This window comes from Eleginops maclovinus, chromosome 15, assembly GCF_036324505.1.
Source record: "Eleginops maclovinus isolate JMC-PN-2008 ecotype Puerto Natales chromosome 15, JC_Emac_rtc_rv5, whole genome shotgun sequence".
NCBI lineage: Eukaryota > Metazoa > Chordata > Actinopteri > Perciformes > Eleginopidae > Eleginops > Eleginops maclovinus.
Genome location: NC_086363.1, coordinates 14,355,143 through 14,380,060, shown reverse-complemented (window position 1 = coordinate 14,380,060; position 24,918 = coordinate 14,355,143). Strand labels below are relative to the sequence as shown.

Below are 24,918 nucleotides of genomic sequence, written 5' to 3'. Positions count from 1 at the left end.
TTTTTGTGGTTTTATTTTTTAATAGAAGTCAAATGAATGATGTAGAGCTTCAGGCAATCAAGACAGAACAGAAAAACACTTTTAAGATGAAAATATCCGCAAGCAGAAAACCCAAGGTGATGATGAGTGCTTGTTTTGATGTGAATCTCTATCTTTTCATCTCCACTGCGCTAATAACACCCTATGACGTGATTGAGAAACACAAATATTCCTTGATTCAAAGTATTACGTTCCAATTGGGTTTATAGGGCTTTGATGTAATGTTGAAAAAAGATCACCTAATCAGCTCATTTCATCTCAAGCAAATGTTTCAATGAAATGTAGTTTAAAAAGGTTAAAGACAATGTTTTATTTTCTATTGGTTATGGTATAAAAAACCCTAATATAGTCAAATTTCTATCAGAAATATTAACGTATTTCCTATTGAACTCCATAGTATTAACCAAAAAGTACTTCCTTCTCATATTCTGTAATCTCTAGGATATTATTAATCCTTCAACCACTGCAATTTACACACAGGCATGCTGCAAAGGATGCAAATGCAAAAGTGATGTAGTAGTAACTGGACTGCAAAAGGCAAACTGTGAGGGCAAGAAATCACATGTCATAAACATAGAATGCAATGTAGATACAACCATGACACCCCAACAGATTTTTTTTAATGCTGTATGCTGTGTTCTCATGATAGGGAATGTCACTCATTTACAATCCCATGCCACAAGTCCAACTGATTCTTTACAGAAGTGTGAGCGTCTTGCTGATTTGATATTGATACAACATGAACAGAACATTTGTTAAGTTATAGCTCGAGTTCACATGGCCTGTCGAATGTTCTCCAGGCTCTTCTCGATGTTGTCAATAACATCCACTGCAGCTTGTGGGATCCTGGTTCCTGGACCAAAAATAGCGCTTACGCCACTCTTGTACAAGAACTCATAGTCCTGCGTACACACAGAGGTGGAAAACAGTATATATGAACCGGAGTGAATGAGATATTAAGCTCTATGTATGTAAAGAACGTGCACAGTCCCTACGTAATAAGGTTGTCAATGATGCTACACAGATTCAACTAGACGTATCCTCAAAAGCAAAGGGATGAAATGTGTCTACAGAGAAATGAGATTGCCAGCAACGGGATGACAGGAAATGAGACAGCACTGCGTGCAATCAAGGAAATCCTCTAGAGTAGAAATCATCAGATTGGATCTTCTTCAACATGACAGCGGGTTGACAGCATTTTATGTGGTTTCCAAGGAATGCTACAAAATTGTGTTCATCATGTCGGAGGCTTTAAGAACTAAGCTTGTCTAGAAAAGCTGTCGAGATATTTTCCAGCAGCTTCTAAAAAGGCACAGCAAAAGTTGTACAACGTGGTGGGATTTTTGACAGGATTACCAGCTCCCTGTGTGGAATGTTGTATTCCAACAGACAAGAGCACCTCAAAGCCTTTCTAAGGCTCATTAGAAGATACAAAAAAAGGTTTAATTATTTATAATTATAATACAGCTTTAATTATTGAAAATTCCTCACTTGTACTGGGAAAGTGTGATGCTTTTACTGACTTTGATCAAACATCAGGCCTGACTTTTAAATATTAGCCTGCCAAATACAGGCAAAAACAGTTACCATTGCATGAACTACAATTTCAATCATGCACGAAAGAGTAAAACCTGATCCAAAGAAGAAGGATACGTTCAGTACGCCAACCTCCACCAAGGCTGTTTCCATTTGTACAGTATAGATGTACGGATACAGTGTTGATCAGTCTTTGTAGGCATAGGAACCCTAGGTCACTTTGGTGCTAAGAGTTATATGATACCCTTCGCAGACAGCATTGAAGACCGTCTCCATCAATCAAATGGTTTTACTTTCAACAAAAGTTAATGGGTTGTTTCTTTGTCAGTTTAATCAAAACGTGGGCAGAAGTTTTTTTCGTAACGCTTTTGAGAAACAGACAAACAAACCGAACCGATAACATAACCTTCTTTCTGAAGGGAATTGAAGAGACAATGAAACACAAAAGGTGGGTCAATGTCAAACGACATGTATCAAGATATCCCATTATGAGGTATCTGGTGTAAAAGTCAAAGGTTACCTGTGGTGGGATGACGCCTCCACAGATGACCAGGATATCTGGCCTGTTCAGCTTTCGTAGTTCCTTGAGGAGCTCCGGTACCAGGGTCTTGTGTCCTGCTGCAAGCGTGCTGACCCCAACACAGTGTACGTCTGCATCTACCGCCTGCTGAGCGACCTCAAGTGGAGTCTGTTTACCCAAGAGTCAAGCATGGAAAAACAGAGAAAAAACATTGATTGAGCAGCACCAGACATAAGAAAGAGAAACTTTTAAAAAGTAGCAACATCACAAAGTACAGATAAACAACAGACATCAACAAGCTTTATAAATGTTTTATTTCGTCAGATTTTTATCCAATGCTCCATTCATTATTTAACTAATTCATTTGAAAAAGAAGTCAAAACAACAGACACAGTTTAGGTAATGATGTGAGCTGAAACACAGAAAAGAATGAAAAACAACTTCAGCTTAGCGAGTCTTTACTTTTTATTGCGCTCTGTGAGATCCATTATCGGAATCTGAACTTACTGGGGTGAATTTGCAGATAACACAAGAAGTAGTTTGAACCAGTAAATGATTGAATCCACATAACAACAAGAAACCGACTGTGTGTCTGTGCATGCAAGTGTGTCTATCATTTCAGCAATGTAATTCCGCCCTTCGGCATGTCCCCACCTTCTATGTGCTTTTGAAAATCATACCAAAGTTTACCTTATGCCACGCACCCGTTTTGTCATCTGCAGCTTTAAACGCAATTGTGCTGGCACTGACAGCTTTCTAAACAATGAATTATATTTTTGCTGCAATTGGAGCATTCTATAGATGTCGACAAAATAAAAATGGCCAGAAATAAAATGTGAGAACAATGTTGTTAGGTAACTTTGTAGTGTCTATTCCTGTAGATATGAGGAAGCTATAAAAGCACAAGGAATATCAGCGCGACGGACGCGCCATACTAAAGCTACATTTGTAATAACGGTCACTGCAAAAGAAGAAAATAACTTTGACAGTATTGAAATGTACATATATTAATCTGGAGACCAAAATAAAACTTGTCAGTGTGCAGTTAGAAAACTAGCTTACATTAACCATCTGTCTAACAGGCTAGCTAGTTAACATTAGCTATGTATCTAACTAGCTAACGATAGCCTGTGATCTAACTAGCTCTGCCGCCAAATGTATGGCTCTTAGTCAAAAATGTTATTAGTATTTTTATTAAATACTCTTTAGTAACACAGTCTGGATCCGTTTCTACCATTAAGTCACTACAATAACATTATCAACATTTGCTTTTTGTGCGCTGACCAGCCACTTTCACACACCCAGCAGCTCCAAACACTGGTGTACATTTCCAAATATCGAACCACATATTGGGAATTTTAATTTGCACTTTCTCGCCGAATTAAAAAAATGTATATTTCTGTGAGAATATTTTGTGCTCAGGTTGCACATTAAAATGTTTGGTATGACATCAAAAGATGTGTTGCATGTTCTTGGGGATTTAATTATACTTTTATGTGGAGAAAGGAAGCAATAAAAAGGCTTTTCTACTTTTCTTTCAGTAAATATTTCATTGGTTATAAAACGGAAAGCACAGGTGCAACTAATAAGATTAACAACGCCTTTGTGCCATCTTAATGTGCCTGTAAGCTCTGCTGTGAGTTAACATGCACAATTACTGGAACAACACACTGACACACCTGAATGGAATGGACTCATTATTAATTATATTAGGGTTTATGTGCTGCACCTGCGTATGACACGTTTAAAATTGTGCTCAAAATAGCAGGTGCATCCATCAGTATAATGTTCACTGCTGACTGAATACGTACATGCTTAATCAGGATTTTACACACAGACTGTACACACTGACATAAACACAAGCAAGATGCATCCAAAGGATCCTTCACATTGCCAAAAACGTTGCAAGCAGGCGTTACTACCCAAAAAAACTAGAATGTAGAATTTAAAATCTTTTGCCACCGCTCACAATCTTACAAGACTGATGACCGGTCTTGATCAATAAAACCTTGAAACCTTGAAACCTTGAAACCTTGATGCACGAAGACGCAGTGCATTGTGGGGCAGTTTACTATATGTATGAAGCTCACACTCAGAAATTCTTGTTACTGTAGTATACATTCTGGCATCATGTACACAACATACATAGAATCCAAATGTCAAGAAATCTAAAAGTCATTCAAAACTCCTTTATAAAAAATATAAAAGCTAGAAAGGAAATGTTTTATATTTAATATTTAATGAAAATGATCTGAAGGAGTGAACATACAGTAAACCTTATGCCCTTATTTTTTACTATGCACAGGGTGAAGTATTTCAATTTTTCAGTGCATCTGTTTTCAATAAAGTCCAATTAAGATTCCTTTCAGCATCTACGAGCTGCCAACTTTTACATTCTTACAGAAAATAACAAGGGGATAATTGGTACATCACTAGAAGAATAACCAGTGAGAAGAAACATGTCTTTCAGTCGTAAAAGAATGATTAAATATCCTACCACGTACACTCTAGTAGACACCTACATAATATCACTGAAGTATCTTGAAGAGATGTTTGATTAAACATCAAAAGGCCATCTTTACATAGTATCTCGAAGCAAAGCATATATTTTAATCACTAATATTTACCCTTTACATCTTATATTGACTATAAGTCTTTTGCTAAAATACAATGAGGTTTTTGATGCTTTTACGCGACCAACTCTTGATTAAAAGGTAGCATCTGGGTATAGCAACTGCTTCTGGAAAGATTTTAACTGAGGTGTTGTACTGAAGCAGATGTGTAACCCCCCTCTATCGTCTAACACTGACCTGAAACAGTGGTCCAATATCCACATCAAAGCCCAGATCGGCAAACCCTGTGGCGATGACTTTGGCCCCTCTGTCGTGACCATCCTGCCCCATCTTTGCCACCAGCAGGCGGGGGTTCCTGCCCTCATGCTTCTTAAATTCTTCAACTCTGTGATTGGAGGACAAAAGAAATAGGGAGAAAAACATATGTAACTCATCCAGCCCAGCAATCAGTGTGAGCATAATGAATGTGGAGATGCTGATTAGGTGCATTTTCTACCTATTGTGTGCACCGGAGATCTCTTCATGCTCCCCGTACTCGCTGCGATAAGCGCCGCTCACCATCCTGGTACTGGCTTTGTGTTCACCAAACACTTTCTTCATGGCATCAGTTATCTCACCAACCGAACACCTGAAATAAAAAAGAAGACCTTCCTCAGTGTGTTTTCACTAAATGATGCTCAATAATTCAAGGACAATATGTTGCAATTCAGTTTAAGACATCCACATCATTTCGACTGAAAGCAGATGTCTGTGCGTTTTCATTTCACTGCAGAATGCTTCATTATTATTTATACAAGTGCCTTCTGTGTCAAATGGTATAAAGATTTACAATAGTCTAATTTCCCACATTATCAGTGTTGCCTTAAGGGTAATAAAAAAGCAATGCTCAAGAAGCTTTGGTGTTTGGTATGTCAGCTCCTGAATAAGAAAGGAGTGAGTCATTTGAACTTAAAATGGAGTAAGTATTTAGTATTTAGATGGAGTAAAGGTCCAACGGTATTAAAATAGCAGAGGATGTTGAAGTGGTTATAGGGAATGTGCCTCATGCTCTGCAAGCGCCTCACAGCTTGTGGGTTGTGATCAGCAGGTGGGCTCTTTGCCAGGTCTTTTTTTGTGGAAACAGCTCAACCATGTCAGTGTTATAGTCAGTTTATCCATGTGTGTGTTTGCCTCACACACATGTCAGATAGTACAATAAGACCTCATTTCCCGTGTGACCTGCGTTAACCTGCAATAACTTTGGTCAGGAGTGAGCAAAACACTACAGGATAGAAATACTAGTTCTTTGTAAAATACAACCGAAAAAAACATTTGATTATTATTAAAAATCGCTATCTAAAGACATCTCATTTCAAAGTTACTTAACTCAAATCCGATTGCGGTATTGCCACAGATGAGTTTGTCTCAGATGTGACTTTCCGCATGACAGCCTCAAGTTTTATGAAAATTAACCAAGACATGTTCCCAGAGGTGGATGAACAAAAAGAGCTTTGAAGTAAAAATATGATTATCAGGATGGAGTTTGTTTTACTGCATGGAGCATGCGTGAGTAGGTATCTATATGTGTCCAGCAGTGGCTCAGTCAGTAGGGGCTTGGACTGGGAATCGTAGGGTCGCCGGTTCAAGTCCCCGAACAGACTTGAAATAAGGAAATTGGACTGCTACTTGGAGAGGTCCCAGTTCACCTCCGGACACCTCCAATCCCCCCGGGCGCTGCACGATAGCTGCCCACTGCTCCTAGCACTAGGATGGGTTAAATGCAGAGGACTAATTTCACTGTGTGTGCTCTAGTAAAGAGGGTTTCATCCTCCGATTCTATCTATCTTCACAGCATCAGAGACTGAAACAAAGGGGGACTTTCTTTCACAGGGGCAGAGATCATCAGACAACATCTTTGTGAAGTATCATGCACGATGAAGGAAAGGAATGATATGTCACAAGTGAACGGTGATAAGGAATTATTTAGCAGGACGGACCTTCAGTCGTAATTATTTAGTCTTTCCCTCTCCTCTCACTCCTCCAGGATCTGCTTGACCGAAGGCAGAGTCATAGAACAATCTCTCCTTTAGATTATACTAGGACAAAGTTCCCAGAGGGGCTAAGAGGAGAAGGGACCTCTGGGAGTCCTGAGGTGGATACCTCTCTGGAGCTAGCTACTCTATGCGAGTGACAGAACTTGCAGTAGCTTGTCATAAAATATTGATTTTTTGTTTTGTTTTATTATTTAAATATAAAGAAGAAGGCAAGAGGATCTCACACTTGGTTGGTGAAAGACTATGCAACTACCGTGTCTAAGCAAATGTCTAGTCGATTCTCCGGCCGTAGTTATAAATCCTCAGTGTCTGACATCAGTTTAAGGCACTCCAATGTTCGGCTTGTGTTTCAGTTCTTTGATCTGGGAATTCATCATAACATTAAGTATTAAAAGCCTGAAGAACCCCTATTCTGCTTTTTTGAGGTTTCCCTTTACACTGTAGGTTTCTGTGTGTGTAAAAGGCTAAAATCCCCAAATGTCTGAATGTCTCCATTGGACTGCTTTGTTTACTTCTGTAATATAATGACATTGTAGTACTCGTGCTTCGATTGGCTAGTGCTCCAACACATTTTATGTGATATGCTAAGGGAGGGATATTTCCAACACATCTCTAACGGTTGACCAATCACAACAGAGCTGGCCAGCTAACCACTCAGAGCAGACTGGACTCTGGTTTCAGTCAAAGGGTGAAAAGAGATGCTGCAACACAGGCAGTAGGAGAAAAATAAAGAGCTTTTTGAACATTAAAGCATGGAAACATGTCCCAGTAGAGGAACAAAATACAAATACAAACCTGATAATGAGCAGAATCATCTTTAAGATGCAAAGACAAAAAGATGCGTCAGTACAGATAGAGGCTTAAGTGACTGAGGGAATTCTGACCTGGCTCGTGCTGCCTCCACAGCCAGGCCTAGAAGGTTGCCCTCTCCGGTTCGGGAACACTCCTCTATGGCTGCCAGGCACTTATTTGCCACCTCTGGGTCACGACTCTCCCTCACCTGCGACAGAAACAGGAGTCACAAACAAGTTATAACACCAATAGAATTCATTATACATAGCGTATGAAGGTTTAAAGGGATATAAAATAATGTGTTTCAGTACTCTTCAACACTCAGAAAGGTTACTGACTGGTAAAGAAAGAGTGGAGTGGAATGCAGCCATTATTATTAATGGAAGTTATTAGCATCACTAGTATGGAAAGCAAAACATTATTTTCCCTGTTTGTGCTGCCCTGTAGAAAGGTATTCTGACATAAGATTCATCTGATTCAAAACTCTCATTATAAATACGGAAATATAAGAAGATGGTAATAAGGGAAAACTGAATAATAGAAAGGGAAACTTTTGGTATTAAAGTAAAAATTGTAGCAAACATCACATTAACAATACTATAAAATAAGAACATACAAAGGGAGAACTTACTATGAAATTGAGTAAAAAATGTTAGATAGTAGAAGTGAAAGGGCCCAGATATGTGTGACTCATCGGCACATGCAGCAGCATGTCATAATGTCTCCCTCTTACAACACTTTATAGCCCTTCCCCCATTGGCCCTGAACCCAGACACTCCAACAGACCTCCCCTGAATAATCATTTAGAGGTAGGTCACGACATAAAGATGACTTGTTTGTGATTCAGCCTGTGAATATAACGTATAGTATCTGCACTTCCCAGACAAACGCCTCTATCACTGGGTCCATACATTTAAGAAAGCGCTCAAGCACCTCAGTTGTCTACCAACCCTAAAAATTAAGACTCACTATAAAATATTTTGGCGATCAATTCATCTGCAGATTGTTTTGTCAGCTTTGTGAAAACATGAAAAAACTTGTGAAAGCTGTGAGCATGAGATATTTAACTCCATGACAACCGGTACAGGATTGTAGCTGACAGTTTACATACAGTATGCTCGATAGCTGCCCTGCAAAGTCGCTGTGCATTAAAATCAAGAACATATAGCATAGACGCCGAAAAGGCTTTCGACAGTGTGAATTGGGTATTTCTGTATAAGGTATTGGAAAAATTTGGATTCAATGAGGAATCTGTGAATTGCATTAAGTCCTTATATCAGGAACCTATGGCAAGGATCAAAATAAGTGGTAGCTTGACAAAACGTTTCAGTCTGGAAAGGGGGACAAGACAGGGGTGTAGCCTCTCTCCAAGTCTATTCGCGTTATTTATCAAACCATTAGCCCAAATGATTAGGCAGGAGGAAAGAGTTAAAGGGGTGAAAATAGGAGGGGAGGAACATAAAATAGGATTATTCGCGGATGATATATTGATTGAATTATGAATTATGGAAAATATTCGGGTTACAAAATTAATGTCACAAAAACACAGATCTTGTCAATAAACTACTCCCCGTCCCAAGAGATAAAGGATACATATAAACTCAATTGGAATGCTAAATCAATAAAATACTTGGAAGTAAATATCACGAAAGGAATAGACAAGCTATATGATGCAAATTACACTAAAATAAATCAAGAAATTAGGAGAGACTTGGAGAGATGGTCAGCTATTATTTTGGACTTCAGCTCGAGAATAGAGATAATTAAGATAAATGTCCTACCGAGACTCTTATACTTGTTTCAGTCTCTGCCAGTAACGATCCCACCAAAGCAGTTTATGGAATGGGATAGGTGGCTATCAAGGTTTATATGGGGAGGAAAGAAACCTAGGACCAGGTACAAAACTCTGCAGCTCCCTAAAGACAAAGGAAGTTTGGCTTTGCCAAACCTCGAGGAGTATTTCTATGCCGCACAAATCAGACCCTTGATATATTGGTGCAACAATGAGTATTTCTCAAGATGGAAAAGCATAGAAATAGGGCAGATGGACGCCGAAGTACGAAACTTGATATCAAATAAAGGCCTACTGGGAAAATTAGGTAACCAATTAGACGCCATAACCAAAACTACACTTGAAATATGGAATACTGTTGTTGAAAAGTATAAACTGGAGAAAGAAATAAAGATTTTGAGTTGGTTTACGTTTGATGATAGGTTTATACTCGGGATAAATGATAAAACAATGGGTGAGAAAAGGGATCACAGCAATATGTACAATGGTTGAACGGGGTAAGCTGCAGAGTTTTGAGAAGTTGAGGGGTAGATTTGGATTAGATCAATACGAACAATATCGCTACCTGCAAATAAAGGACTATTTTGAGAAGGAGATAAAAACTGACACTGATTATGAAGTTGTTGAGGTATTTCGGAGAGCTTATGAAGGTAAAAAATGCAGAGTAATCTCAGTCCTATATAGAAGTTTGATGTCATGCAGAAGGTCTTCCTCTCTTTATATCAAAGAAAAATGGGAAAAGGAATTGAAAGAACAAATTACTGAGGAAGAGTGGTTTAATATTTGTAAAATGCAGTGCACGTCCACTAGCTCCAGGATCTGGAGGGGATTTAACTGGAAGAATATGGTCAGATTTTTTATAACTCCAAAGATTAGGAAAGGAGTGGTGTCTATTCAACAACCATGCTGGAGAGCATGTGGTCACATGGATGCTGACCATACACACATATTCTGGTCCTGCCAAAAGTTAAAAGGATACTGGGATAAACTATGGAGGGATTTACAAAAAATAATAGGATATGGGATACCAAAAACGTGTAAAATACTCTACTTGGGGAATTTGACACAAGACATAATACAAAGAGAGGATGAGACAGAGTTCCTTCTCCATTTGTTGAGACCTATTATTATTATTATTATTATTATTATTATTATTATTATATCTCTTAATTATTTCTCAATTGTAAGTATTAATTCAAGTAGAGAATAGAACAAAATGGTTAATTTATCTTCCTGTCATCATCCATTTTAAATGTAATTCACAATCCTCTTGCATATTAATTACTTCATGCAGTTTCCTAAAAAGTATGACGTTGGAATATGAGGATATCTGATGAAGCATTCAAAATAATTGTAAAATGTCAAATTTCATAATTACTCCAATTGTTTAACTATCACTAGATCAACATCTTGAGATCATTTGAAACAAATATACATGATACTATGTTGAGAGATTATGGTACATGTATATTTATTTGTAGATTGAAGATAATAAACAGTTTCACTTGAAAATATAAACTGTTAAGACCTGACACATTGTGTTCCATGTAATTCAACTTTCACTTCTAATGTCTCTACCTCTGTTGCATGTGACTCCTTTCACTATTTTCAGTGTCTTTACTGTCAACAATGTAACAAACCAAAACAAACACACCACACAACTAATGGATGATTTGTATGTGTACTATATAGCAGCATCACTCCTACTGTGAGATAAGTCATAGCAGTATCAATGTTTTCCTATCCGTGGTGCTCAATATGCATCACTTTGAAGAAATACCTCAGGGTGCGATAACAGCAGTGTTTTCCATTAGGTACGGCATATTTGTCTTTTTCCTTTTCAAAGGAGCACTGACCTGTTTTAGTTTTTCAATCTGTTTCTGGCGCACAGTAGTGTTATCTATAGCCAGCACTTCGACGGTCTCCTCTTTTTCCAGACGGTACTTGTTAACCCCAACAATGACCTCTGATCCTGAAGGAGAACGGGGAGGGGAATGCAGGAACATTAATCAGTGGATCAAATTACAATGCAAAGTTTCCTTCAGGGTTTTTTCCCAAAAGCAGGATAAAAGGCTGTTGAACACAACAGATAACAGAGAGCAGAAACATAATGAAAAAACGAAATCAACATACCATCCCACCGCATCTCCGTTCATCTCTTTTCCTTTAGCAATTAAACTGCCGGTATATGTAACATATATTAAAACTCTTAAGAACTTATCCTCTCTGTAGAGCTGCAATGGTAAGTCGACATGTCGGTTTGTTTATCGACTAACAAAGAATCCTTGTTCATGCTGTGTTCGATTTGTTCTGTGGTTTATTTTGGCTTGGTTTTGGTGTGGAGGACCTGGTAGCCCAATTTTCTCGGCTTGCTTTCTTGGTTCAGTTTATGCATTTATTTTTGTTTTGTGGGGGGAGTGTGGCTGGCCCAGGCTCCCTCCATTTTTAGATTTTTGGGCCAGCCCACCATACTCATGCAATTTTTGTTACTGTTCAATAACACAAACTGTTGTTGTAACCTCTATCGGTTGAAATCGGCTAAAATATTTGTTTTTCGGGTCACCACGTGAGCCACAAGGGTTGTTGTCATGTTGTGGCCATAACAGTAACAATTTTTATTAGCAATTGATTGTTATTCATTATCGTTAAAGTCATTTTAAAAATAGCAGATAATGCAGTTTTAAGTAGGGCTGAACCATTTGTAAATAATATGTTATTACATTGATTGTGACTAATATTTCAGTTGCAGTGTGATTCATGACATTAGATGGAATGTCATTTTTGCAGTGTTATCTAAAACATTTTGATAAATATATTTCAATGATTATGGTGTCATTTTTTTGCAAGGATTCGTACCAAACTCAGACATTTTCTTGAGTTTGTAGGCTAGGAAACCTTTGCAGCCGCACAATTCTTAATTTCAGAATAGTATTCATATATTATGCCTATAAAATTTAGCGTCCGTTGCAATCTGGATATTGCACTTCTCCGTATTGCAATTGCGATGATATTTCTAATACTTGTGTAGTCCTAGTCTTCAGACTTCCAATACAGATATTTCTTGAATGCTCTGTTTCATTATATATTAACCTGATTATTGTTTGGTTTGGACTTACAAAACAATGTGACGGACATGTTTCACCTGCTTCTGACAATTTTTAGACCAAATGAGTAATCTAGAGAATAACTGGCAGATTAACCGATAATGAAAATAGTCGTTTGTAGCAGCCCTCCCCCATTGAACATCAAGTTGTGTAGGGGCAACAGCGGGGATAGTTAGGTGTTAAAATAACTAGTCAGAATATTCTTCTTGGCCACATTAAAATGTAGACATTTCCACGCTATCTCACAAAATACAGAGAATTGCTAATCTTGAAATAGTGTTAAAAATAAAATACACAGAAAGCAAAAGGACGCTTACAATTCTCTATATTCTCCAAACTGTTTAAATCCTCTCAATTTTACTTCAATGTAGAAAACCAAAAGATATTATAGAGCTACATGGTCGATTAGGATTCAATGCCCCTCAGACTTGGAGACAAATGTTGGAGGTTGAGATGTGCTGCTAGGGTGACTCAGAAAGCCAATGAATATCAATGAGAGCCTCCATCAGGAGGATTATGGAGGAAAGCTACACAGTCAATGACTGTCTGCTCTGCTCAATCGCAGTTGTTTCTAACCTCATGGGACGCAAGTTAAATCTATTCCAAAGAGGCACAAAGAAGATTCCGTTTAACTCTGATAACAACCTCACCAAGTGCCTACACACGACCTAGTGCTTCTACAAAATACACACAGCAGTTTAAATCATCAGATACCATCTTGCGTGTATCTGGCTGCTTTGCTATCATCTTGTGGTAGCCTTGCTCCAGTCAATTGGGTCAAGCAGGGCTCAGAGGGCACATGTTTGGATAAATGGCCCTTTCTTTAGTCAGCGGGTCATAGGAACAGCGTGGTTATTGGAATGTGCAAAAATCAAGTAAGACATATTTCTGAATCATTCTTTTCAATGTCCGCTTTGGACCAGGCTCTCAAATGCACCCAGTGCTCATGAATCCAACATTTTTCCCACTTGCTTTGATTGTACATATTGTACAGTGGTTGATCAATACGTAGGAAGCTGCGTGCAGAAGCCCAACAGGACTGAATGAATGACGGACAGTTGTTTGAATCAGAATAGAGTCAATAGAACAGCAGGTTAATGGTGCATTCATGGGTTCTTGAATCACCCAGAGCTCCAGAGTTGGGATTCATTATTCTGTCGTCCTTTTTGATACTGAGAAAAAACATAAACGCTATGGATGTGTTGTATTTTGTTGATCAGGGCATTCAAACATAACGTTGATAGCGGTTCCGAGTATCTGCATGACAAGAAGAAGAGCCAGGGAAACAGATGTAGCATGAAATATGATTGGGGACTATATTTCCGAATATCCCGATTTATGTGTTACTGTAACATCGCATTAAGTCAACATAGCCTGAACAACTACAACTTGGGTGGTGAATCAATGTCTTATAGTGAGTAATTCATCTTTATCAATGTGATTGTTTAACATGATGACGTCTGGTAATGCATTAAAGCATAGGATTACCTAAGTAAGTAAGCAAAACTGATGGCATATCTTACAACAACTATTAATACTTGAGACGTTCAATACATTGACATATCGACTTGCACGAATAGGTTCTGTTTAAAGAGCCGGGCTGCACATCAATACATTATAATAAACTTCAAACTAAAATAACAACTTAATATAGAGCAATAATACTGAATGTGTGACAAAGTAAGTTAATCCTTTTAAATATACATTTTTAACCTTCATCTTTATTCCATAAACTAATCTCAAGAAAGGCTATCTCTTTTTTTTGTTAACAACTTTTTATTGTTATTTTTGATTAATTAATGTTAACAGAAAAGAGCATCTATACACATGCAGATATCGTTTTAAATTAAATCTTAAATAAATTCATGGTATATTGTGCATGTACATACACCCAGTAATTTGCAAATTATATACATATATCCATATATACATTAACTTAGATTGGCATTACATGCACAAGCAGATACAGACGTAAAGCTGAACATATATATACAAAACTTAACCCTATATACTTATAAACATGCATGCACATATACTTACATATACATACACACACGAACGTATGCATGCAAAAAAGCATGCACGCACACACATACACACAATATAAGTGTATTCAGTATGTGTTGCCTTTCTTTAAAGATTAATATTTTCAAAGTAAAACTGTTCAATATAAATCATTAAGGTTGATTTGCATTGTGTATACTGCCCCCCTGTGTTCGTTTGCGGTACCTAGGATGTGTGCATGTGATAGGGGAATTTATTCTGTTGACGTCAAGACATGCAGCGGGCTCTCGGTGCTGCAGAGTTCATTGCGTCTTTTGCTATGGATACTATTTATCTATAAGTACCAGAACATAATGTTTAACCTGTGTAACATTAATACGTTGTAGAAAATGTGAAAATGTAGAAAAATGTTCCCTGTATGTAGAGTTTGTTAGAACATGCTTAATTTAGCAAGCAGTTAGCAGCTAGCTTTACATTTAGCTCGCTAGTAGTAGCAGTATTGTCAATGCACGCTTATGTTTAGGCTTATTGCATTTAAATGTTGGCGTGCTTATTGCACCTACATTTACAGTAAGCTGTTGTTTTCATATGCCTTTGATGGTAGAATGGTGAATTGTATTTTGTTTGGTTACATGGGTTTAATTAATAGCATGACATACAGATGCTGTGTATGTATGAGTGTGTGTATGAGACGGAGACTAATTGAATTAATGTTTGTATATCAGTAATATATGTACTAATGTATGCTTTATTTCTGTATTGTATTTGTAGTTTCACAATGAGAATCTTACAGTAAACTTCAAGAAAAGACAAAGCGTTGTGATTATTGGAGGATTCAAGTTGTTAGCTACATGTCTAGCTTTGCACAGAAACGCGCTGCGAGGGCAGTACACAGTACCCTTATTTCCCTCCCTGGTGAGTGATCTTCAGCCCCCCCCTCCCCTCGGTTAACCCCCCCTTCTTCTGGCAAGAGATTTAACGGCTAGAAGAGCTTCTGACCAAGACTCTGTAGTCTTTCCCGTGGCACCATGAGACCATGCAAAATGTTATATTGATCTCAACCAATGGCATTGGGTTAAGTTCTTTCAGTCGTTTTTGATAGAAACAGTTATAAAATGTAATTTAATGTCAGTCTTCCACTGTCATTGGATTTCTGGGATAAATACAAAAGAACAAGCTTCGTAAAACTTCAGGTCCTTGAACCAAACAAATCGTAACTGCGAGATGTTTTCTGGTCCACATAATTTCATGAACACACAGAGTGGCAAGTACCTAGTATCCGCCCTCTTCCTTAAGCATACCCTTCATCAAGTGCAAGGACCAGTGCATGCACTGTACCTTGTGCCGTAATTTGTACTTCCTCAGATATTCAGTATCATAGCAAGCAAAGCGCCTAAGCTAAAAAAAAAGTGCGCCTCCAAAGGGTTCACAGCTGGTTATGTTCAGAAGGGTGTCTAGCATTTTCAGTTGGGATAATACGCTCTGGTGAACTCGACAAATTATACAAATGTGACATGAAACAGTTAGCGGTAAACATAGACTATCTGAATATATACCATTCTGAGCAAATTAATATTGTTCTGGAAGATCATATCCAAACAAGTAGCCCCTTTATATCACCCTCTACCCTTCAGGATGCTTTCCATCTCCAAAAGGTTGGGAACACCTAGAGAGTGTAGATAGGGGGTTTTAAAAGGCAGAAACAAGCATCACCTTGATTGAACACCGGAAGCTCTGGGAAAACTCACACTGCTTTTGGGTTGAACAAAAAGATTCAGCATAGTACAAAACATTCAATGTACTATTTTAAAAGACAAATAAGACCAAGAATAAGTTAATCCAATAGATTTCTATCTTTTTTCAGAGGAAAGAAACAAAGAAATCTCCATTTGACATTTCATTGCAACTCTGAAGTTCAGAGGTAGAGAGCCTTAAGATTTCCATTAAGAGGAAGAATATCAAAAGATCAGAGATTGACAGGCTTTAAGGCAATAAGCCGAGGATGGAATCATACAGTACCTGAGTCAATGCGGGCCTGTCTGCGAGCGGCACATTCCTCAATACGAAGTTTTGGAATGCCCTCTGCCACAGCTCTGGCCATGCCTCCCACTTCTTCAATTTCTTGAATGAACTATACAAAGGAAAACACAGCTTGTAAACTGGTGACTCAATGATGATAGATTACTTCTGTATTTCTTTTCCCCTAAATTAGCCATAAGGTGTGTGGTACGATTGGGTTTTTAGCGGAAAAGAGTTACGAGTTAGAAAATGTCCAATTTGTCGCCATGACAAACCTTTAAGGCTTTGTTATAGACGTCATCGGTGAGAGATTCCATCATGTGCGAGCCTCCCCAGGGATCAGCGACTTTGGGGATGCCTGACTCTTCCTGGATGATGATCTGAGTGTTCCTGGCGATGCGAGCGCTCTTTACTGTGGGCAATCCCAGAGCTTCATCGAATGAATTGGTATGGAGTGACTGGGTTCCACCGAACACAGCCGCCATAGCCTCGATCACTGTACGGACCACGTTGTTGTACGGATCCTGAAAGGAGGGTTCACAAGGGAAAGTTCTTCATTTCCTTTTGTTCATTTGCTACGAATGAGTTGGACATTTTCACACATACTTACTTGCTCAGTGAGGGACCAGCCTGAGGTCTGGCAATGTGTGCGGAGGAGCAGAGATTTGGCATTCTTGGGCTGGAAGTTTTCTTTAATGAGCGTGGCCCATAACTTCCTGCCTGCCCTCAGCTTGGCGATTTCCATGTAGAAATTCATTCCAATACCCCAAAAGAATGACAACCTGGCAGTACACACACATACACAAAGCCAAAAATAAACAATTATATTTCCAAAAGAATAAATCCTCTACAGCAATGGATATGTGGAAACATAGGAGATTCTGTGAAAGATGATTGCTTCCCAATGTAGATTTGTCCAACCACATGGACTGCATCCCAGTCTGAAGAGCTGGGTGTATACATTCTACTTGAGAAATTTGCAAATAGCAAATCCTTTCTGTCAGCAAAAAGTACAAATAAATACAATCCTAACGAGTAACATAAAAGTTATATTCCTTAAACAAATATAACGAATACCACTTCATAAGTATAAAAAATAATCTCAATGTCAGTCGAGTAATTTAATGGACAAAAAAAGCAGGCCAAAGTAGTGATGCACACTCCAGATGGAATTCATCATGACAAATGTGCTCTGTATAATTCTCTCAAGGTAGATATGTTTCATAATGTATCAAATAAGACAATAAATAATGCTTTGAGGTAAGTGATACAGTGTGTGAATATCTATTTTAGTAACCTTTGAGCTTCACCTAATTTTGATGCGTAGAACGTTGTTTTTTTTCTGAAAACACAATGAAACAGTAAATTACAATTCTTCCACTGTGGTCTAAAGGCATGATGCTACAATCACAATATCAACACTTATTTCCATGCTTTGTGTGATTCTAAGGGTAACTACTGCTTGTGAGTCTCTACAATAGGAGGTAATAGCTTAGGGTGTAAACCCTTCCATTTCAAACAATTGAGTGGCATCTCTATAATGATTCAAAGTGGCTGCCTGCGAATCTCGTCTCTGAAGTTGTTACGTTGGAGAAAGGTAAAGCGAGAATGGCACATAAGAGATGTTCCTGGGAATTGCATGCACACGTTACTCTACCATTGTCCCAGTAATTGGAACACGAAAAGCGGATAATGGAGGTCCAATGCTGGGAACCAGAGCTTGCAGAGGGCAGGGTTGTTGAATTGGTACAGTTGTGTAACTGACTGAAACAATTATTATTGTCTACATCAGCTCCAAATTAAGACAATATAGTTTGAAGTGGATAGAAAAAAAGTGATTGTACGGAGTCAATCAGAATCATATAAAGCTAACCCTAAACCTAACCCAACAAGGGATAACAGTGAGAATAGAATTGCCAAACCTTTTTCAGTCTGAGAAGAAAATAGTAGCAAATTAAGGCAAAAATGCTGAACATAGAGCTTGACCTGATTTTACTCTATTTCCTTAGATAAAACATTACATTATATCTGTAATACACAGTTTGTGTTTTGGGCTTAATGGTACGTTCTTGTATAAGTGACCCCTTTACAGTTTGATTTTACAAACTGCTTTTCCCTCTGGTGGTTGAACAAACAGAGACAAAGGTATTTTGTTACAAACACAAATCATGGATAGCAGGGCTAAGTGTTTTGGTATTTGGGAGTGCTGTCATTAAAAGGACATTGGGCTTTTGAGGCTGAGGAGAATACTGTACTGAGTAGTTATTGAGTGGTGGCCAAAACTCCTGTTTAAAGGGTATAAGTGTAAATGGGATACAGTCCCTGTCAATTTCAACAAGTGAAGCACTTTTCTGACACTCATGGTGCTAAGAGCTCAGCCACACTTTAGACGCAGGTGTCAATGACCGACATCTTGTATCTCTGGAGTGTTAGCTTGCTTTTCAGTATTAGGATTGATGCAGTTTCTAGCATAATTTACCCAAATGGGATCAGGTAATTATTTATTCCCATATGTATTGATTTATATACTTGGAAGTCAATTAAATTACCAGACTTGAATTTTACCTCATGACATTCCTTAATGAATGTTCCCCAACAAAGCATTTATCACTTTCTGGTATTTCATTTATTCAGCCTAAACACTGAGCAAAATATTGGTATTTTCATCTGTTGTCTGCCAGTTCTAGATTAATTGATACAATGTCCAAAAAAAACAACTAAATAAAGATACAAATATGTAAATTAAAATTAAAAAAAATGTGCAAATGAGACTTAAGCAGAAGATTGCACTGAATAAACAAACCTACCATACAACATCAACTTAGTTTACAACATATACACAATAGAGAGAACAAATAAACTAAAAACTTTGATTGACGCCTTTGAGGGAAACTGTTTAAAATAGCTAAACCATGTGTCAATTATAAGTTTTATTTGTAGTTGGCGCTAAGGGTTTATCTTCCTTTTTAAAATCGAATAGTTGCGGGGTGATATGAATGAGTACATATAAACATCCTATGCCAGTACAGTCAGGTCCATAAACATTTGGACATTGACACAATTTTCCTTATTTTGGCTCTGTCTGGACCTATCCTCTACAATGGACTTGAAATCTAAAACTCCATGTGTTTTAAGTGCAGACTTTCAGCTTTATTTTGAGGGTATTTACATCCAAATCAGATGAATGGTGTAGGAATTACAACACATTTTATACGTGGTATCCCCTTTTTAAGGAACCAAAAGTAATTGGACAAAGTAACATAATCATAAATAAAATAGTCACTTTTAATATTTGGTTGCAAATCTTTTCCAGCCAATGACAGCCTGAAGTCTTGAACCCATAGACATCACTAGACACTGGGTTTCATCCCTGCTGAGGCCTCTAGTGCGGCTGTCTTTCTGTAGTTCCTGCTTGTTCTTTTGGCAGTTTCCCTTCAGTTTTGTTTTCAGCAAGTGAAGTGCATGCTCTATTGGATTCATGTCAGATGATTGACTTGGCCATTGCAGAAATTCCTCTTTGGTTGCTTTTGCAGTATGATTCAGGTCATTGTCCATCTGCTCTATGAAGTTCCACACAATGAGTTGTGAAGCATTTGGATGAATATGAGCAGATAATATTGCCCGAAACCCTTCAGCGTTCATCCTGCTGCTTTTGTCAGCAGTCACATCATCATTAAATATAAGGGAGGCAGTTTCATTGGCAGCCAAACATGCCCACGCCATAACACTACCTCCACCATGCTTCGCTGAGGAAGAGTACACTTTGAATCATGAGCAGTTCCTTCCCTTCTCTTCCTATCATTCTGGTACAAGTTGAGCTTTGTCTCATCTGTCCATAGGATGTTTTCCAGATCTGTACAGGCTCTTTTAGATGGGTTTTAACTCTGGCCTTCCTGTTTTTGAGGATCAGTAATGTTTAAATCATGTGGATTTACCCTGGTGAGGTCTTCTCTTGATTTTTTACTTTGACACAGACACACCCACGTCCTGGAGATGGTTCTTGATCTGGCAAACTGTTGTGTATGGCTTTTTCTTCACCAGGAGAAGAATTATTCTGTCATCCACCACAGTGGTCTTCTATGGTCTTCCAGGTATTTTGGTGTTGCTGAGCTCAACAGTGCATTTTTTTCTTTTCAAGAATGTACCAAATAGTAGATTTGGCCACACCTTATGTTTTTGGTAAGTCTCTGATGTTTTTTCTTTTTATGTTTCAGCCTAATGATGGCTTGCTTCACTGATAGTGACAGCTCTTTGGACTTCATATTGATAGTTGACAGCAACACATTCCAAATTCAAATAACACACTTGAAATTAATCCTAGACTTTTTTTCTGCTCCTTGTAAATGAACTAATGAGGAAATAACACAAACAAATTGTGTCAATGTCCAAATATTTATGGGTCTAAATGTAGATTTGAAATTCCACTGTGTGCTGTGCTGTGTACATGTGTGATGATTGTAAGTTCATTTGATTAAAATCCTCAATTTAATTGTTTTAATTCCAATGAAATGTAGATTCACTGTTAATTTAAAAGAGGCATCCCCCTCTTTTAAATTAAATATTAGATTTTTTGTGTCTGGTTGGCACAAATGCATCCCAATTTGTGCTGTTTTAAAGAAAAAAAAAGTTTTAATTTAAAAGAAAAGTAAAGCTTGGTGTACCTGGGGGCAAACTCATCGATGGTGAGGCCTGCTTTCAGACCAGTGCGGCAGTACTCCAGGCCGTTAGCGATGGTGTAGGCTACTTCCAGGATGGCGTCAGCTCCTGCTTCTTGAAGATGGTAGCCACTGATGGATATGGAGTTGTACTTGGGCATATTCTGAAAACATTACAGTCATTGAAATCAAACTCCCAATATGATGACCACCATATAAGCAGATTACCCAAATACGTGAGGAACACTTCTTAGTTGTACCTACCTCGGAGGTGTAGGCGAAGATGTCTGCGATGGCATGCATGGAAGGCTCTGGAGGGAAAATATAGGTGTTGCGTACCATAAACTCCTTCAAAATGTCATTTTGAATCGTGCCAGTAAGTTTTGCTTTGGACACACCCTGCTCCTCTCCGGTCACAATAAACATCGCCAACACAGGTATAACGGCTCCATTCATCGTCATTGAAACTGACATCTTCTCCAGTGGAATTCCATCAAAGAGCATCTTCATGTCTTCGACTGTGTCTATAGCAACTCCGGCCATGCCGACATCTCCGTGGACTCGTGGGTTGTCCGAGTCATAGCCACGGTGCGTCGGGAGGTCAAATGCCACGGAAAGACCCTGCTGTCCAGCTGAAATTAAAGAGCAGAAAATGGTAAGGGTCTATAAGGAAATGGAGATACAGAAAAAGAATGGGAGTCATAGATTTGTATATTTGAATAAAATAATTCCTTAATTAAAAGGGATTAAGGTAAAGGTGTTGTACAAAGATTTCAGCATTGGAACAACATCAAATAATTTGTGTTACAAAGGCTGAGGAAAGAACTGACTTTCAGACCCCGCTCACAATAGTGGTGGGAGGATTTAATGTACTCAGTTTTGATTACTCTTTGTTCTCAACTGTTAGGTTTGCATGCTCTAAAACTCAAAAGTTTAGTGCCTCCTCCTAAACAAGACTGAATGATGAAAGACAGCAAAAAATGTCATATTTTCGCTTTGCATTATTTTCCATTGTTATTTTATTGACTGTAGGTTTGAATATAAAATGTGTTTATGATTGTCCCTTGCAAGGTTAAATCTCCTCAACCTGAATGTTGTTTTTGTCTTTTCATCTTCTTCAATTGATGTTTGTGTTTCACCTTATAACTCAATGAATGAATAAATAAACAGCAAGGTCTTAGGAAGATGTTACAACTATGTTGAGTCCAGATGTGTTACAGGAACATGATGTCCACAATTGTGCATTGACAAAAGACACATTCTTCCTAAAAGGATCAAAAATATTCAAGGCAACACATTTACCTTTAATGTTATCTCTATAAAACTTGTTGCTTTCTTCCACTGTGCTAAAGCCAGCATACTGCCTGATAGTCCAAGGTCTGGAGGTGTACATGGTAGGATAAGGCCCCCTAGTGTAGGGAAATACTCCTGGCAATTCATCTGGCCTGTCAGCTGAGTCTGCTTTGGTGTACACAGGCTTGATGTTGAGCCCCTCAGGCGTGCGCCAGATTAGATCCTCCGGGTTCTTCCCCTTCAGCTGTTTCTTAGCTAGACTGGCCCATTCAGGATGCAGCTCATCCTGGTCCTGCCGTGGTATGGAAGTGTGGATGAGAGAGTGGCGTGTGTGTGCTGAGGAAACGGAAGCTCTAACCAGGCGCCGGGCAGCCATCGCTGCACATGCTCTCTGTGCGGTCAGCATGCTTACTGTTGACACAATCAGACGCACATGGAATTCCTGAGATAAGATAAGAAGACATCATTTATTAATCCCAAACTGGGAAATGTTTTTATTACAGCATCATATGAAATAAAGTATTGTACATAATTACACATAAAAAAGAGTAGAAAATAAACAATTGTGCAATATAAACATGTCAAAATATAAGTTAAAAACAGAACAAAACAGTGAACATATAAAAGTTGACCGCGAAGCTAAAACTCTGAAAACTATCAGACAAATAAAATACTATTGAGGGGCCAAATACAGCTAACACAATATAAAAGTAGGATATTATTTACATTAAGTAAGCAAGGAATGGCAAATTAAATGAAATGTTTAATGTTCAGTGTGAAGTTATTAGCCCAGTTAACTAAAGAGAAATTATGGAGCAGTGAGTTCTCTGCCAGACAGAGGTGAGTTATTATAAAGTGTTATGGCAGTAGGCAGGAATGTTTCCTGTATCTTTCCTTGTGACAGCAGAGCTGGAGCAGTCTGTTAGAGAAGGAGCAGTCTGTCCAGCTGCTGGGGAAGAGGGTGGGTATGAAGGTGACACACTTGTAATGGTTAGCATGGTTAGGGGTGATTTAGTGATGCCTAAACACATTGACTTATGCATCCTATTGCAGCTCCTATGGGGATAGTGTTACAAATCCTTTAAAACTGTGTGATCGTAATGTTGCTTATATCATATTTTTTTTAGTCACAGGGCAAACCTTTTTATCAGCATGTTTTCATAAATGCTGCTTTATCATCTTACAGTGAGAAATGCTAGTGTTGGTCTGCTAGCTAACACCTTTTACAGTTAACTTTGTCTTGGTGGAAACTTGGATAGCATTAACATAGAATACTCTGACACAGAAGTTACCTTTACTGATTTTCTTGTCAGTCACTTGTGTTCAAATTATTTAGTACATGGTTGGGCATGTTTAAACGTGATATCGACACTTTACAGCTGACATTGTTGTCTCACTGGAAAGCTAGCACATCTGCTAGTTTAGCATTGTCGTACTAGGACAGATATCATTTAATAGAGATGTCAAAAAGTCATAGGATGAATAAATCTCTATGCAATAATATAATAAAATATGTTTCAATAACTAGTACAAACGCACAACTTGCAAGTTATTGTTGACATAATGTGAAGTGCTCTACTTCTACCTAAATATGTAGGTTAGCTTAGACAACTAGCATTAATGTATGGAACCAGATGGGTGTCCGCTAACATAACACATTAAAGGCACGTAAGTACATTTATTAGCAGATATTTTTTACACATTTTAGGAGCATTTGCTGACCTTGCCGTCTGTTGTGCTTTTTCAGATTGACGTAAGGAGTGTGTTGGTCTATCCAATGAAGTTTCATAACATTAACGGTCAGCCAATAGCGCTCTACGTTCTAGCTGTCAACTTTGACCTGCGACACCGGAAGTAAATGTTACATCCAAGATTGTTGAATGTCGTAGAGATAAGCAACTTCAGCTGTTTGCAGTATATTTGCAATTATTACACCAGTGATGTGTTATTTTATACTATATAATGTTGATTTGTCTTAATCGAATTTATTTTGTAGTTTAGATAATACTATCATTCACAGAATATACGGAATTGTTAGTAATATAAACATTTGTGATCAGACTGGGATTTGCTTTAATAACATCTGCCACTAGGAGGCAATGTTGCTGCAGCAGCACCTGACTAACATGTTATAGAACAGGGGTGTCCAAACTTTTTTCACTGAGGGCCACATATAGGAAACCATACGATGGTCCCTCACTAGAGGTGAGGTATTTTGCCTTATAAGTTAGCAAAATCAATGAAATGTAAGTCAATTATATATCTAATAAATGCTACATTCATTTTAAGTGTTGGAAGCTCATTCCTTAAAATGGAAGCCTCAGATTGCTTCAAATAAGGGGAAATATGAAGAGTAAATTTCAAGCTTATGTAAATACGTGATCTTTATAAACTAAGATTTGTTAGAATATGTTTCAGCTTTAATTGACTGAAGGGGGTTTATTAACACATGAATGCTACTGTATGTTTAAATATACATTTAAGAAGTACAATATAAGACAAGCACACGTTTCAGGATTCGGCCATATTCCATTATACTTTTAGAAATTGCTGAGGGC

General features: G+C 38.1%; 1 protein-coding gene across 1 annotated transcript; it reads right to left on the bottom strand.

Annotated features, from left to right (window-relative positions):
• Nucleotides 1–24,205, bottom strand: mmut (methylmalonyl CoA mutase). Its single transcript, XM_063902484.1, has 13 exons — nt 24,083–24,205; nt 22,370–22,802; nt 21,332–21,699; nt 21,074–21,231; nt 17,023–17,194; nt 16,688–16,936; nt 16,413–16,524; nt 11,142–11,257; nt 7,586–7,701; nt 5,165–5,296; nt 4,906–5,053; nt 2,096–2,263; nt 1–941 (listed from the first exon to the last, which is right to left on the bottom strand). Exons 2-13 carry the CDS (start codon nt 22,764–22,766, stop codon nt 813–815), a joined length of 2,265 nt encoding a protein of 754 aa, XP_063758554.1. The 5' UTR covers nt 22,767–22,802; nt 24,083–24,205; the 3' UTR covers nt 1–812.
• Nucleotides 24,206–24,918: the final 713 nt, after the last annotated feature.